Raw genomic sequence first — 16,926 nt, forward strand, 5'->3', positions numbered from 1 at the left:
TAGCAAAAATACTAGAACATCAGGTGCTGTCCGCCCTCTCGCACCACCTCGAGAGTAACGCACTACTCGAACCCAACCAAGCAGGGTTTAGAGCCCACAACAGCACGGAACTAGTCATGTTATCAGTGCTAGATGACCTACGTCTTAAAACAGATAATAAAGATCCGTGTGCCCTGGTGCTACTCGACCTCTCCGCGGCATTTTATACGGTCAATCATGACCTTCTTTTGTCGCGGTTGGGGGAGTTTGGCATCAAGGGCACGGCCCACACCTGGCTGACCTCGTTCCTCGGTGGACGGGTTCAGAAAGTACAACTGGATGACATGGTGTCAGAGGCTGCTAAAATCACATGCGGCGTCCCGCAGGGCTCTGCCTTGTCCCCCTTGATGTTTAACACGTATCTGCAGCCCCTCATTTCATCTCTGAATCAGATGGACTGTAACATATATAATTATGCCGACGACACCCAGATCATCATTCAGATAGGCGATTCCCCTATGGCTGATCAAAAATTGAAGAATAATTTAAAATTTACCGTCAACTGGATGACAGCAAATTTTTTAAGGATCAACCCGGATAAGACGGAGGTTCTTCCTATCACAACTTCATCTAGCCCCTCCTTTGGCCATCCGAATTAGGTAACCCCCCAATACCGGCAACAGCAGTAAAAAGCCTGGGCATAATCATCGACACAAATCTCACTATGTCAGCCCAGGTCTCGGCGGTGGTGGGCACCTGTGTAGGCCTCCTGAGACAACTGTGCAAGCTAGCTCCCACCCTAAAGGCAGACACTCTCAGACGAGCAGTGTCAGCCTTAATGCTGGCCCGACTGGATTATGGCAATGCCATGTATTTCGGCATTCCGAAAAAACTCACCAAGAGACTCCAGATCGTCATGAATGACGCGGCCAGACTTATTTATAATAAACCAAGAAGGACACCGGCCACCCCCCTCCTCCGGGAGCTACACTGGCTGCCAGTGAATCAACGAGCCAAGTTCAAGGGCCTATGCATTACGCAGAAAGCCTTATATGGGCAAGCCCCGAAATACATCAAAAAACGCCTTGTCCCATATGCCCCTAACAGGAACCTACGCTCAGCCAACGCCGCCCTATTGATCTGCCCTAGGATCAAACGATCCACCATCGGTGGTCGGACATTTTCCCACACAATGCCCAAAGCCTGGAACCAACTGCCTGAAAATCTGCGCAAAGAAACCAGACTCCTGCCTTTCAGGAAAAAGCTAAAGACCGTGCTCTTTCAAGAGGCATGGGGTAACATCTAGTCGGCTTTCTTCCTGCCAGTACTCACTCGCCTGTTAAGCGCTTAGAAACCCCGGGGTGATAAGGCGCTCTACAAGTCTAAAATACAAATACAAATACAAATCCCCCCACACTTCCCCGGGGACTGCCACCCCGGGGCAAAGCAATGCAGCCCCTTTGCGCATACTGGAGGCTTCTGATGGGCTAGTTGACCCCCAGGGACCCGCAGTATGCAAGGGGAATTAGTTCCTACTCTGCAAACACGCCAGGGGTTGCGCTGCAGAGAGGTGTAAAAAAGGGTGTGGCCTCATTACACCATTGAAATTGCTCCTATATAGTTAGTTGTACTAACTATATTTCGGGCACCCGCAATCCACTGCTGATGATGTCACATATTACATCATTCATGACATGGTCAGTGACATCACTGATGACATCTCAAATGACATCAATGATGACATCACTAATGACATCATTCACATGACAATCACATACACCTTTTCATACACTAGTAAAATCTTTCATCACTCTTTGTAAAATACAGAGTATCATATTTGAATCCATTGACACAGCAATACAAGTATCTAAAAACCCACTTATTGATTCCTAGAGGTATACACACATCTAATCACGTACCTGTAGATCCACGCATACATGCTGTCAATGAACAATAGAACACTATCAAAAATACTTATACACCTATATCGACATTACACACCAGCACACAACCTATTCACACATGAAGTTATCCTACTCACCTATGCAAACAATGGATCATACTTACATACTTACTTAGCGACACACTTATACAAACACCACTTCATCTATTCATTTAGATAGTAATTCATATTTAGTATATTATAAAATCATTATTACAAGTATACAGTTATCCATACAGTCACTCACACAATCATTGAGTCTTATGTATACTTATTTATATAAAACAAGTGACACATATACTGCCTTTTATTTTTCTAGTTTGTTGGACATCTACCATTGAGAAATATATTTGCTCATCACCACAACCATAAAGATATTCACTCACCCAAACAACTGTTAGAACATGTCGTTTTAACTTCATATATCTACTGAATCAACTATTCACACATCTTTGGGCAGTCACACACCCTCCACCGAACCACACACACATTCACTCTCCCATACAAATACTCAATTAACTAATCAATAACTAATATAGACTTTCACATAGCTAGTAACCAACTGGAGAACCAGTTTACACAACAACTGACAAAGTGATACAGATATTCACACAGTTTAGTCACTATCCACTATATTTAGTGAGACACTATACATTATTAAAGTCCTCCATCCAAATATTTATTTTTATATATCCACTCATACTTCAATGCAAATTGCTATATATATAATGCATATTTAAATAACAAAGCAAACCGCATTCACTGGATGATGTCATTAGTGATGTCATCATTGATGTAATTTGGGATGTCATCAGTGATGTCACTGACCAGGTCATGAATGATGTAATATGTGACATCATCAGCATTAGATTGCGGGTGCCCGAAATATAGTAAGTACAACTAACTATATAGGAGCAATTTCAATGGTTTTGTAAGAGTGTAATGTCCAGCTAACTATAACACCCCTAAAACTTATATTTTTTTGAGTGAATTTCAAAGGTTTTTTTAAAAGTTAATTCCTAACTATATAAGTGCTGAAACCTATGGTTTTTTTCAGTGAATATATATATATATATATATATATATATATATATATATATATATATATATATATATATATATATATATATATATATATATATATATATATATATATATATATATATATATATATATATATATTCACTGAAAAAAACCAAAGTTGGTAAGTTTTGGGGTGATCCATCAGACGGGGCAGAGAAACGGGTGGGGGGGTAAACAAAGTGTGTTTCCCATGTTAATTCCCATAGAGATTTTAGACACGACTGCAGTCCGAACTGCTGAACCAAATGAAACCAAATTTGGAATAAAGCTAGATATCTTGGCCCAGAAAATTGTCTTTTTGTGACTTGGGGTAAATCTGTTCAGCAGTTTTTGAGATATGAAAGGGAAAACAAATGTGTATATCTAGGGACGCAAACCAACCGTGAATCCTCCCGATCTGATGCAGTGATCTGCTTGGCTGCCAACACTTCAACCAGGATGTGTTGGCACCCTTTTTGAGACCCAACCGAGTCCCAAAAAAAAGCATTAAAAAAAAAAAGACAAGGAGGCATGGTAGGAATACTGTAACCCCCTAGCCCTGATGCTGGGGTCCATCAAGGACCTCGCCTCAAGCATTTGTTTTTAGCATTTTCTTAGCAAACATCATGGCAGTTTCATGTATTTGCTGCAAAAAAAGCACAGTCTGCCATGTTTGTTTAAACATGTGCTCCCAGGTGGGTCAGGTCCCGGGGCTTTATTATTTAAATACATAGAGGAGGTGCCCGAGGCTTCCAACTGTCACCTACTCGGGACAAATCAATAGTAAAAAAATAAAAAGAGGAGGAGGGCCCATGGCCGCCCTTCTGAAACTCTTATGAGCCCTGGGGACCACCTACTCCCCGGGGCTTTATTATAGAAATGGAGCTGTTTGCTCTTGCTTGGCTGGAGCTTTGACATCTTCCACCAAGACAGGGCAAACAGTAAGTGTGCTCCCAGCAGAAGGGAGCAGGAAAACTGCTCCCACCTGCTGGAAACAGTCTTTTCATCTATTTTCCTGCCCACTGTGGAGAAACTTTCTGGGCTTTGCAAAGGCTGAGCAAGCATGTTTTCTTGGCAATTACACATTGTGAAAAGATCTGAAATCCTTTGTGAAGGTGGATGCATCATTTATTTATCAGAGGGCAATCTTTAGTGACTGTGACAAGTGGGTTCTTTCTTGTGCTCTCCTGGTGAGAGAAGAGTCGTTGGTTTTCCCTTTAAATTACTACGAATATGAAAATGTGCAAATCACCTGGAAGCCTTGTTCACTTGGCCCCACCCCGTTCACCATAGAAGTCTGCAATGGTCTACCCTCGTTTTGCCGGTACGATGGAAAGCTTACCAAAAGGTCCCCAGGTGCGTTTCCGACAGCTTTTGGTTATGCATTCTTGATGTCAAAGAATATGAGGACATCTCCAGCAAACAAAGAAGCACTCACTTTATCTAGTTAAATAGAAGTACCCTTGTTTGTTGGAGATCTACCTCATTGTAGTCTTGTTGTCTTCTCTATAGGAAAGTTCATGTTATCACAGATTTTTGGGTAAAGATGCATGAGGAACAATCACATTGCATTTCCTTGTGGTCTATTAGGCAGATGTAGTGTAGAATATACACTAGACATATACCCAGCGAGTTAGCATTTACTACTCAACCAATTGAAAGTACTCCAGTTGGGTACATATTTTGTGGAAAACTGTGGACTCTTGTTGGATAAATGGACAGGTGAGGTTCAGTTCTGGCGCAGTCACTCACAGAGCTACTGACACACTCACAGAGCTACTGACACACATTCACAGATCCATATAGCCACTCACACACCCACTCACCTACTCGCATATCCATTCACACACCCTCAAAACTACTCACAGACTCACTCATACTGACACACCCACCCACTCACAACCCACACAGCCACACTCTTACAGCCCGTACCTGACCCATACAGCTACTCACAGACCCTTACAGCCACTCACACACCCACTCACACCCCTTCAAAACTACTCACACTTCCACTCATACACCAATACAGCCACTCACCAAATCAAATTCACGCTGACACCATCAATCTACTCATACACCCATACAGACACACACACACCCACTCACAGACCCAAACAGTCACACACAAACCCACAACCCGACCCATATAGCTACTCACACACCCACTCACACCCCTACAGCTATTCACACACCCACTCACCTCACAGACCCATACAGCCACCCACACAGCCACTCACAGGCCCATACAGCTATTCACTGGCCTATACGATCACCCACTCTCAAACAATACAGTTTCCATCAGGAAAATAAGTTAAAAAAAATACCTTCGAAATTCACAATAAAAAAAAATTAAATTATAGAGACTTAGGATATAACATTTTCAAAAACCCTCAGAAATTCACTAAAAAAACAAAGGTTGGACATTACAATTGGGCTCAGATTTCACTCATACAAACCAGTGAAATTCAGCAGTCAGTTACCAGAGCTAACTATAAGTTACGCCCCCGCAATGCACTGCTTATGACCTCACATATTACATCACTGATGACATTATCCATAGAACCATTCACACGCCCAGTCACACACCCACACAACCATTCACACACCCAGTTACACCCATACAACCACTCACAAACCCATACAACACTTCGCACACCCATTCACACAAACACTCACATACCCAATGACACTCGTACATAACCACTCACACACCCACTCACACATCTACTTACACACCAATACAACCACTCACACACCCACACAACCATTCACACACCCAGTTACACCCATACAACCACTCACACCCATATAACACTTAGCACACCCACTCACACAAACACTCACACACCCACTGACACCCCCACACAACCACTCACACACCCACTCACACACCCACTTACGCACCCATACAACCACTCACACACACAGTCACACACCCATACAAACACTCTGCCCCTCAGCCCCCCTCGCGGGCCAATTTTGGCCCTAGGGGACCCCATCCTACAGGGCCCAGCCTTAACTGAATGGGGATGGAGGCCATGTGGCCCCCTCCCCAGGTCAAATTCGGCATCCCCATCCCCCGCGACCCAGGCATAAATATATACATTTTTAATGGGGCTGGGGTCTCTACGGCCCCCCTCCCTGGGCCAATTTAGGCCCCGGGGACCCCATTCCCCAGCCATAAACAAATAGGGAAGGTGGGCTACATGACCCTTTCCCCGGACCAATTATTGGCACAAGCTCCCCATCCCCCTGGGCCTGGCCATGTCACCTGGGTGCCCTGGGAACCCAGTGTGCACAATGGGGATCGCGAGGGGAACCTCAAGGCTCCCGCGTTCCCGGCTGGCTCCTGGCTTCCTGCTGTATGAACAAGCGCTGGAGTCCCCACTTTTTTTGCCATATTTGCTATAAATTCGCAACATATTTTTTAAAAAAAATGCTTTTTTACCCTGCAGGGTCCCTCTGAGACCCCATGACCAATTCTTGGAGGTCAGGGTATCCCTACCCAGCCCCCTTTTCTTTTTCTTTTTTTACTTTTTTGGGGGGGACTCGGCAGAAGCAGAGTCCCAAGATGGCTGTTAACACTTTCTGGTTGAAGTGTTGGCAGCCCCAATCAGTTATGCCGTTCTCTGCACAAGCTCGTTATTATTTGTGAATTAGCCAGCAATCGGAGATATCTAATTTTGGTTTCCTTAAATTTCTCAACAACTACTGAATGGATTTACACCAAATAATAGCAGTTCGGGCTGCAGCCCTGTCTAAAGAGTTCAGGGGAATTAGCAATGAAAAGGAACTTTTGTTGACCCCCTTATTGCTCAGCCCCAACTTGACTGATCTCCCTAAAACTTTCCATGCACAACAAGACTCACTGTGACCCTTCGTTGGAAAGTCTTGTGAAGAGTTGTCAAATAGCGCCAAAGATACAGGCAACTTTAGTGAATCACATGTACCCAGTGGTCCAGTGCAGACGCGTTTCGGGCCTCGAGCTCTTTGTAAGAGGCATCCTTCATGAAAACTGCAACATTACCACAGGATATATCCCCTCTTTTATGTCAATCATATCATATGTGTATATATAGTTACTCAATGATCGATATGTACCAATGCGGGCTTGTTAGTGAGGCCAGTGACGATGAGGAAGGCTGAAGATGGTCCTAGTGGGACGTCCCCTAGACTTCTAGATCAAAGTAAATTGATCTAAATTGATCTAGAGTTCCTTATGTACCGGCATGTATGCAAATTCATGCTTAAAATTAGACCAGCTTAAAATGAGACCAGCCTCCTCGTTACATATTTCTCAAACTGGATTCATCTAGATGTGTTGAAAATCAAAAGTGGTACTCTTATCCAAAATGTATTGATACATTTTTATTTTACTTTTGTACAAAAAGAATACAAAAAGACATTCGCACTTTTGACTGTAAATCTGTCTTCCAGCTGTATGTTTAGCTCAATAAATAAACCTTAATTAAATAGAATTACATATAGTCAGGCAGCTAAGATTCAAAAACAGGATGCAGGCTTGTGTTTTCGAATGAAAGTGCAATGCAGTGCAAAAAGGAATTCACATTATCAATTCTGAAACCACAATTGTTTGTTTTATGGTAACAGTTGCAGTACCTTTTGGCCTACCATCCAAACATTATTGTAGACAATATTAAGGCTCACTGCAAGATGTTAAAAAATAGGAAATACATATTTGAACCTATAGGGCTCCATCTGAGATCAGGAATGAACCTGCACCATGCAGCAGCATGTTACTGGCAGTTATGAACTACATGAAGAGAGGAATGTGTCTCCTGCTGATGCTCTGCAGAGGTGTCAGAAGGTCTTGGAGAAAAAGTTGGGTGCATGATCTGTAAAATGATGGAACTCATCTGTTCCTGCAACAAGCACGGTGGCTGGGAAGGAGCGGGGGCGCTCGGGGTCCTGGAATCAGAGAGGAGAGAAGTGCATTATAATGAGGGCATTCAGACGTGGGCGAATACAATACCTTATATTAGAGGACCTACACTGGTGTCATGTAGTGAGGGAGAAAAGGGCATGATCAACCGAATCTCTAAAACGTGTACTCTACAACAAAAACTAACCATAAATCTTCCCTCTCTTTCAAAACAGCCTAAGAACCAACGCTAGCTAAATTCCCAAACTATCTAGCATTCAAACCTGCCTCTCTTACAGGACAACCTAACTACCCAAACTATCTAAATCCCCAAACTATTGAACCTTCAAACCTGCCTCTCTTATATAACTAACAACCAAAACTATCCTAAATACCCAAACTATTGAACCTTCAAACCGCCTCTCTTATATAACTAACGACCATAACTATCTAAATCCCCAAACTATTGAACCTTCAAACCTGCCTCTCTTATATAACTAATAACCAAAACTATCTAAATCCCCAAACTATTGAACCTTCAAACCTGGTAACTAACAACCAAAACTATCAAACTCCCCAAACTATTAAACCTTCAAAACTATATATAACTAACAACTAAAACTATCAAACTCCCCAAACTATTACACCTTCAAAGCTGCCTCTCTTATATAACTAACAGCCCAAACTATTCTAAATCCCCAAACTATTGAACCTTCAAACCTGTCTCTCATATATAACTAACAACCAAAACTATCTAACTCCCCAACCTATTGAACCTTCAGACCTGCCTCTCTTATATAACTACTAAAACTATTTAAATCCCACAACTAACCTTCAAACCTGCCTCTCTTATATAACTAACAACCAAAAACTCCCTAAGTCCCCAAACTATTGAACCTTCAAACATACCTCTCTTACATAACTAACAACCAAAACTATCTAAATCTCCAAACACACACAGTTGCGAGTAGAAATGCGCGCACACAAACACATGTGCATGGATGCACACACACAAACACATACGGTCCACACTGTCACTCTTGTCGTCTAATAAACCCACTGACACACAACCATACTCAGACAGTCTGAAGGAGAGGGTTGTACTCACCTCCCCGGGGTAGGCTGTGGTGGGGACGTAGCGAATAACGAAGCCACATCTGCGTCTGTGGAACGTGTTTGGTTCACTGGCGTGGACTGTCAGCCCGTCGTGGATCTGACGAGAGAAATGTAGGATATGAGCCGTGCTTATCTGCCAAAATTGTAAGTGCTAGTGCCCAATGTGTTACTCACTGGTCCACTGCAGCTGGCACTGCCCGCGTCACTTTTTTACCTTTAAGTTTTGTCATTTTTTTAAAACTATATTGAATAATTCAGGGGCATATCATCAAGGGGGTTTATCTCCGCTTTTTCTGCTTTAAAAGCCAAGAAAGCGAAGATAAAATTATCTCCCTATTACCTAGCTGTCGCTAACACCAGTTAGCGACAGCTAGTAGGAGATAGCACCCATCTTGGGCCCCGCTTTGCATGTCAGTGATATTTATCACTAATGACATGCAAAGTGGGCGTGCCAAGATGTTAGCGACTGGAAACAGTCGTTAACGTCGCTATCTCCTATTATCAACTTTTGGAGATATTTGCGCTAAGCGCGAATATCTCCAAAAGCTAACACCTGCCCTGAGCAGTTCTTAGCCATGTTATCAAATGGGAGGTGGATAACATGGCTAAGAGCATTTGCTTGGTAATGCATGAATATAGCTGACTTTTCAGCGATATTCATGCATTTCGGCCGATTTTCATCACTTAGGAGAAAAACCTTGATAATATCAAGGCTCCTAAGCGATAAAAATCGTCGCTACATGGCGATAAAATTATTGTCGCTAAGCCAACCTAGCGATAATTATCGCTAGTTGTTGGTAATAGGTGCCTCAGTTCTCTACTAATGATTATTAGTTAAAAATACACACACACTGCCACCATGTGGTGGTTTCTCAGACATATGTGCCTGTGTTTACAGATAAGCACCGGAAAACACAGGCGCAAATTAAGCACTGGATATGGGACAGAGAAAAGAGAGGGAGCCACCTGAGGTGCACCTCAAGGGGAAACTGAGTACATAGTCCTGAGGCACCCAAGGAAAGCTGTGAGTGCACAGCGCTGGTGCACCCCAATGGGAGAGCAGTGAGTACACAGTGCTGGTGCACCCCAGGGGGAGCTGTGAGTACACAGTGCTGGTGCACCTCCGGGGGAGCTGTGAGTACACAGTGTTGGTGCACCCCCAAGGGGAGCTGTGAGTACACAGTGTTGGTGCACCCCCAAGGGGAGCTGTGACTACACAGTGCGGATGCATGCCCAGGGGGAGCAGTGAGTACACCACGTGGGTGCACCTCTAGGGTAAGCTGTGAGTACACAGTGCTGGCGTACCCTCAAAGGAAGCTGTGAGTACACAGTGCTGGTGCACCCAAACAAAGAGCTGTGAGTACACAGTGCTGGTGCACTCAAACGAGGAGCTGTGAGTACACTGTGTGGGTGCACCTCTAGGGTAAGCTGTGAGTACACAGTGCGGGTGCACCCAAACGAGGAGCTGTGAGTAAACAGTGCTGGTGCACTCAAACGAGGAGCTGTGAGTACACTGTGTGGGTGCACCTCTAGGGTAAGCTGTGAGTACACAGTGCGGGTGCATGCCCAGGGTAAGCTGTGAGTACACAGTGCTGGTGCACTCAAACGAGGAGCTGTGAGTACACTGTGTGGGTGCACCTCTAGGGTAAGCTGTGAGTACACAGTGCTGACGCACCCTCAAAGGAAGCTGTAAGTAAAGGGAGGTACAGTACATGGGCACCCTTAGGGGGGGTAGTGAGTACACAATACATGGGCACCCTTAAGCAGGGGGTAGTGAGTACACAGTTATGGGGCACCTTTAAGGGGGATAGTGAGTACACAGTTCTGGGGCACCTTTAAGGGGGGCTGTGAGTACACAGTTCTGGGGCACCTTTAAGGGGGGTTGTGAGTACACAGTAATGGAGGCAAAAGGCTAATTATGGGAAGGGCGGTGCCATTAATTGATGGATGTCTTGGCCCCTCCCACTTCCCGGCTGCCTCATTTATAAATGGGGGAATCACTGGTCTGCCTGACACCCAAAATGCACCGGGCTCGAGTATCATGGATTTTCATGTTACTTCGTAAGGTTGCAGTAACCCCTTGTTTGCCTTTGGAAATAACCACAACTGTGAGACATGAGTCCAGGAAACGAAAGAGCGCTGTGAACTCACCGACATCTGCCCAGCCTGAAGAGGACACTCCACCGCCTTCTCTGCATCGACCATGTGCCGCGGTATCTCCTGATTGGTGGACAGCATGTTCCCGGGGGTCATTGCTGTCCGGTGCTCCAGGACACCTTGTTTGTGACTTCCTGCAGAAGAAAGGGGGGTTGGAGTGAGGGGGGCACTGATTCCAGGCCTGGGTACTCATGCAGTCCCCGCCTCTGTCTAAAATGAGGTGTCAGCACGGGCCACACCCACAATAATTATACACACATTTACCTTTATTTATCATGCGTGGAAAAGGCACCTGCCTGGTAAAGAATGAGTGGAAAAGACTGCGTGGTAAAGGCATATGCGTGGTAAAAGAAGGGTGGTAAAGGCATGCGTGGAAAAGACTGCGTGGTAAAGGCATCTGCATGGTAAAGGATGCGTGGAAAAGACTGCGTGGTAAAGGCATCTGCGTGGTAATAGAAGCGTGGTAAAGGCATGCGTGGAAAAGACTGCTTGGTAAAGACATCTGGGTGGTAAAGGAAGCGTGGTAACGGGATGGGTGGAAAAGACTACATGGTAAAGGATGCGTGGAAAAGACTGCGTGGTAAAGGCATCTGCGTGGTAAAGGCATCTGCGTGGTAAAGGAAGCGTGGTAAAGGCATGCGTGGAAAAGACTGCGTGGTAAAGACATCAGGGTGGTAAAGGAAGCGTGGTAAAGGCATGGGTGGAAAAGACTGCGTGGTAAAGGATGCGTGGAAAAGACTGCGTGGTAAAGGCATCTGTGTGGTAAAGACATCCATCTGGGTGGTAAAGGAAGCGTGGTAAAGGCATGGGTGTAAAAGACTGCGTGGTAAAGGCATCTGCGTGGTGAAGGATGCGTGGAAAAGTCTGCGTGGTAAAGGCATCTGCGTGGTAAAGGCATGCATGGAAAAGACTGCATGGTAAAGGCATTTGCGTGGTAAAGGAAGCGTGGTGAAGGCATGCGTGGAAAAGACGCGTGGTAAAGGCATGCGTGGAAAAGACTGCATGGTAAAGGCATCTGCGTGGTAAAGGATGCGTGGAAAAGACTGCATGGTAAAGGCATCTGCGTGGCAAAGGATGCGTGGAATACACTGCGTGGTAAAGGCATCTGCGTGGTAAAGACTGCATGGTAAAGTCATCTGCGTGGTAAAGGCATCTGCGTGGTAAAGGATGCGTGTAAAAGACTGCATGGTAAAGGCATCTGCGTGGTTAAGGATGCGTGGAATAGTCTGCGTGGTAAAGGCATCTGCGTGGTAAAGGCATCTGCGTGTTAAAGACTGCATGGTAAAGGCATCTGCGTGGTAAAGGATGCACGTAAAAGATGCGTGGTAAAGGCATGGGTGTAAAAGACTGCGTAGTAAAGGCATCTGCGTGGTGAAGGATGCGTGGAAAAGTCTGCGTGGTAAAGGCATCTGCATGGTAAAGGCATGCGTGGAAAAGACTGCGTGGTAAAGGCATTTGCGTGGTAAAGGAAGCGTGGTAAAGGCATGTGTGGAAAAGACGGCATGGTACAGGCATCTGCGTGGTAAAAGATGCGTGGAAAAGACTGCATGGTAAAGGCATCTGCATGGTAAAGGATGCGTGTAAATGACTGCATGGTAAAGGCATCTGCGTGGTAAAGGATGCGTGGAATAGACTGCGTGGTAAAGGCATCTGCGTGGTAAAGACTGCATGGTAAAGGCATCCGCGTGGTATAGGATGCGCGTGAAAGGTGCGTGGTAAAGGCATGCTTGGAAAAGACTGCGTGGTAAAGGATGTTTCCATCTAACAGAGGATCATGGAAGCGGAGTAAATACAGAGCCATCTCTTAACACTAGAACCCCCCGCGAGGACCCCGGGGATCTTTCATCGAGGCCTCACCAGCCCCCAGGAGTCTAGCCTCTGACACAAATTGGGTGAAGATTGCAGGGTCATACTAGAGCCCTGTCTGACCAACCCTGTCCAATATCACTCTTTCAAGGCAGTGGTGCCCGTGTTTACAGGCAAAGACATCTCCGCCTGTAGAACCATAAGCAGCGTCCCTCTGTTAGGACCTCGTGTCCCCCTGCTCCAGCTGTACAGTAAAGCAAGGGTCAGGGTTTGATTGGCTTTGAAAAGAGTTGGCCCGGGCACCCTGAAAAAAGTGCCTCACATTTGCGGATTGCGGGGAAGATTTACAAGGACTGGCGCATCCCTGCAGATTAGCAGGGATGCACCAGTAACGATGCGACACGCAATTCTATCCTTGCGCCACCACGGATGCGTCGCATTTACAATGCGGCACACCGTGGCGCAGGGATAGACAGGTGCGTGTCGCATCTGATGGTGTAAGGTCGGTGCATGGCTGGAGTTATGTCGCAGGCACGACGCAACTCCAGCAATGTTCAGGGACCGCCCATACCTAAAGTGCTGCGCCACTCCTTACGCCTGCTTCAAGCAGGCGTAAGGTTTCGTCGCAGCAGCCTCTGAAAAATGACTCCATGAAATCTTGTAGATTTCACAGCGTCACTTTTGCGAGGCTTTTTCCGACGGAACGCCCACCCTGCATACATTAAACCTGACGCAGGTTTAATGTGGTGCAGGGCTTTACAACGTGACGCATCTCCCTAGATGCATCAGGTTGTAAATAAGCCGCAACGTGGCGCATGGTTTACGCCGCTGCTGCATCACAGAAGTGACGCAACAACGGCGTAAATGTGACGCAATTGACTTGTAAATCTGCCCCCGTCTTTTTTTAAAACACTGCTTCAGTGTTTTAAGTGTTATAAAAAGAAGTTGGGGGATTTCTATAAGAGAGGTGTGCTTTATCTTAACTTGACTGAGATTTAAAAAATGCGATTGTTTCTAGGACTCTGTGTTGCTTGATTAGTTTACACTGGTGAACCACCCCTGAATACAAGTGAGGCCACTTGGCTCAGCCCCCCTGCCCCTGCTCAATCAGCATACATTAATGGGCGGGGCCAGTCTGAGACTGGGAATGATACCTCCGGCCTCTTGGTAAAAGGGGGGTACCAGAGGTCCATTTGCCTCCGCAAAGGACGCTCAGGCCCCCACTGGGCGGAGCAGCACAGACAGCATATATCGACCACCACGCTGCCCAAAAAAGAGGCCCATTGCCGGAGTGCCCCCTTACCAATCCGACCCTGGCACGGATCCCTCTATGTCATGACAACGGGACTCCCTGGTTAATAGATAGCCTACATTCCAGGCTGTATAGCCCTGTCCTAGATCAATATATCACGACACTGGGGCTCACTTTAAAGGAATGCACCATCTTCCATTCATAATGCTCTCTCCCACATCCCTATGTCACGACATTGAGGCTCCCTGGTTAACAGATGGCCTTCCTCCCATGCTATATAGCCCTGTCCTAGATCCCTCTGTCACGACACTGGGGCTCACTTTAAAGGAATACACCGTCTTCCATTCTGTATAACTCTCTCCCACGTCCCTGTGTCATGACAAAGAGGCTCCCTGGTTAACAGATGGCCTTCCTCCCATGCTGTATAGCCCTGTCCCAGATCCCTCTGTCAGGACACTGGGGCTCATTGTAAATGGATGCAGCATCTTCCATTCTGTATAACTCTCTCCCACATCCCCATGTCATGACAATGGGACTCTCTGTCAAAGAGGTGCGTTATCTCCCTTCTAGATAACTCTCTCCAACATCCCTATGTCCCGACATGGAGGCTCCTTGGTTAACAGATGGCCTCCCCTGCTGTATAGTCCTGTCCCAGATCCCTATGTTACGACACTGGGGCTCAAGGTAAAGAGATGGCCTATCTATCTCCCATGCTGTGGAGCCCTGTCCTAGATTCCTATGTGGTTACATTGGGGCTCACCAGTAGAGTATTAGCCCATCCCCCATTCTCAGCCAATCAGTGATAAAGCTCCAGGCTGTTGTGATGCATGCATTGACTATGGGAGTTTATCCATACCTGGAATAACCTGCAGGACACCATTCTCTGCGTCTACGTCATCCAGGGCAAGCCACACTGAGGCCACCGGGCCCCCCTCGAAGCCCCAATACCTGGAAGTAAAAGGAGGAGGACGCTGTCAGCCAAACATCCGCAAACCTCGGGGCATGAGGGCACAGAATAGCACATGAGGGCACAGGAAAGCACATGAGGGCACAGGATGGCACATAAGAGCACAGGATGGCACATGATGGCACATGATGGCACAGGATGGCACATTAAGGTATAGGATGGCACATGATGATACAGAATAACCCCTGAGAGAACCGTATGGCACATGGGGGCACAGGATAGCACATGAGGGCACAGGATAGCACATGATGGCACAGGATGGCATACAAAGGGCATAGGATAACACATGAAGGGACAGGATGGCAGATGATGGCACAGGATGGTGCATGAGGGCATAATAAGCCACATGAGAGGACAGGATGACACAGGGTGATGTGTGTCTGGTAGTGCAACCAGCCATATGCCCTCATGTACTGCCTAGATGAAAGATGCTGTAATCTACCCTGAGTGTGCCCCCCCCCCCAACCCGCCCTGTGTATTAAACACCACATTGTGCCCACCAGGTAGCCTGTTAATCAGACATCACCAGGCTCAGGTGGCAGGAATGCCATCCTTTGGCCTCACCCTTGAAGTACAAACAGACACATCACCCCAGCTGAGCCCTCCCCTCCCCCACCCTGGAGCCAGCACCCCGCAGTCTGACTTACTTGATGTCCTGGTGCCAGGCCACGTAGGGGGCGCTGTTCCCTCGGTGGGGCACGTCGGAGGCCGGGTATTTACAGATGAACCTGGAGTCCAGCAGGACGACGTGGGGCCCCAGCACGGCGGTGATGGTCTGGAGGGTGTTCGGGTGGGTGGCGAGGCCCAGCACCCACGGCAGGCGCAGGTGGGCGTTGTGCAGGCTGTACTGGGCGTGCTCCTTCCCTGCAGGGTGAGAAAGCAAAAGACACACGGATGATGGACGGAGTGCAAAGCAAATCAAACATTCACCCCAGTCAAGAGGTCTGGGTTCAATCCATCGTTCTTTTGCTGACCTTGCCACCCCAGTATAGACCCAGCCTGCAGGGGACACAAGGAGGGGGGTTAGTCTCTACACCGAGAGGCCTCTAAACCGAGGGGCTTATATATGGGAATGGTGGCCCCAACAGCGCTGCAAAAAACATTCTGGACGCAGTGTAACGCTGCTCAGGGCCACGCAGAGTGGCTTTGTGGAGCTTCGTAAATTTGGCTTGGGGCTTTGCCTCCTGCATGTACCACTCAGCATGGTGCAAGCATGACGCAAGGCCCTCATAAATAAACCCCGAGAGATAAGGCTGCCCTCCCTGCACCTACCAAACTCCTCCTCCAGCTCCTCGAAGGCCCTCCTGGCGCCCTCCAGCTCCTCCGGGTCCAGCACTGGCACTGACGTCAGGAAGCCCCGGGCATCATAAAGGGTCTTCATGTGCTGAGGGTCCGCCTCCATGATGAGGGCGAGGACTCGGACCCCGCTTCTTGTGCCAGGGATGGGGGGTCTGCCGCCGGGCTCCTGAGAGCTGAGCCCCAGATGTGGATATGTTCCTCTGGCACCGGACTCCAGATGTTGTCCTTCACCTCCAGAGGTGCTGATGCTCCAGGCGTGTTCTTCTGGCTCCCAAGACGCAGGTGCTCCAGATGTGGCCCTGTGGCTCCCCAGGTGCTGGAGATTCTGTACCCTGGTATTCAAGAGCTCCATATGTGAATGTTTCCTCCTGCCCCTTGCAGTGCTGGAGCTCCAGGTGTTGCTGGGGGTCACTGCCGCTGTCTGTCCACCCTCCTCTACCTCGGCATCTTATGTAGGCCCGCTC

General features: G+C 47.1%; 1 protein-coding gene across 1 annotated transcript; it reads right to left on the bottom strand.

Annotated features, from left to right (window-relative positions):
- Positions 1 to 7,804: 7,804 nt before the first annotated feature.
- LOC147726733 (phytanoyl-CoA dioxygenase domain-containing protein 1-like) lies at positions 7,805 to 16,565 on the bottom strand. Its single transcript, XM_086962978.1, has 6 exons — positions 16,436 to 16,565; positions 15,811 to 16,027; positions 15,053 to 15,144; positions 11,133 to 11,272; positions 8,974 to 9,078; positions 7,805 to 7,912 (listed from the first exon to the last, which is right to left on the bottom strand). Exons 1-6 carry the CDS (start codon positions 16,563 to 16,565, stop codon positions 7,805 to 7,807), a joined length of 792 nt encoding a protein of 263 aa, XP_086819104.1.
- Between the last annotated feature and the right edge of the window lie 361 nt (positions 16,566 to 16,926).

This window comes from Lissotriton vulgaris, chromosome 3_1 (genome assembly GCF_964263255.1).
Source record: "Lissotriton vulgaris chromosome 3_1, aLisVul1.2, whole genome shotgun sequence".
Taxonomy (NCBI): domain Eukaryota; kingdom Metazoa; phylum Chordata; class Amphibia; order Caudata; family Salamandridae; genus Lissotriton; species Lissotriton vulgaris.

What these genes read in the sequence shown, in the direction of transcription:
- LOC147726733 (XM_086962978.1), bottom strand. Translation starts at nt 16,565, where the DNA reads ATGGAGGCGGACCCTCAGCACATGAAGACCCTTTATGATGCCCGGGGC. An exon ending in GCCTGGCACCAGGACATCAA is followed by an intron (nt 15,145 to 15,810) that starts GTAAGTCAGACT and finishes TTTTACTTCCAG; the next exon opens with GTATTGGGGCTTCGAGGGGG. An exon ending in CCACAGCCTACCCCGGGGAG is followed by an intron (nt 7,913 to 8,973) that starts GTGAGTACAACC and finishes CTCTGATTCCAG; the next exon opens with GACCCCGAGCGCCCCCGCTC.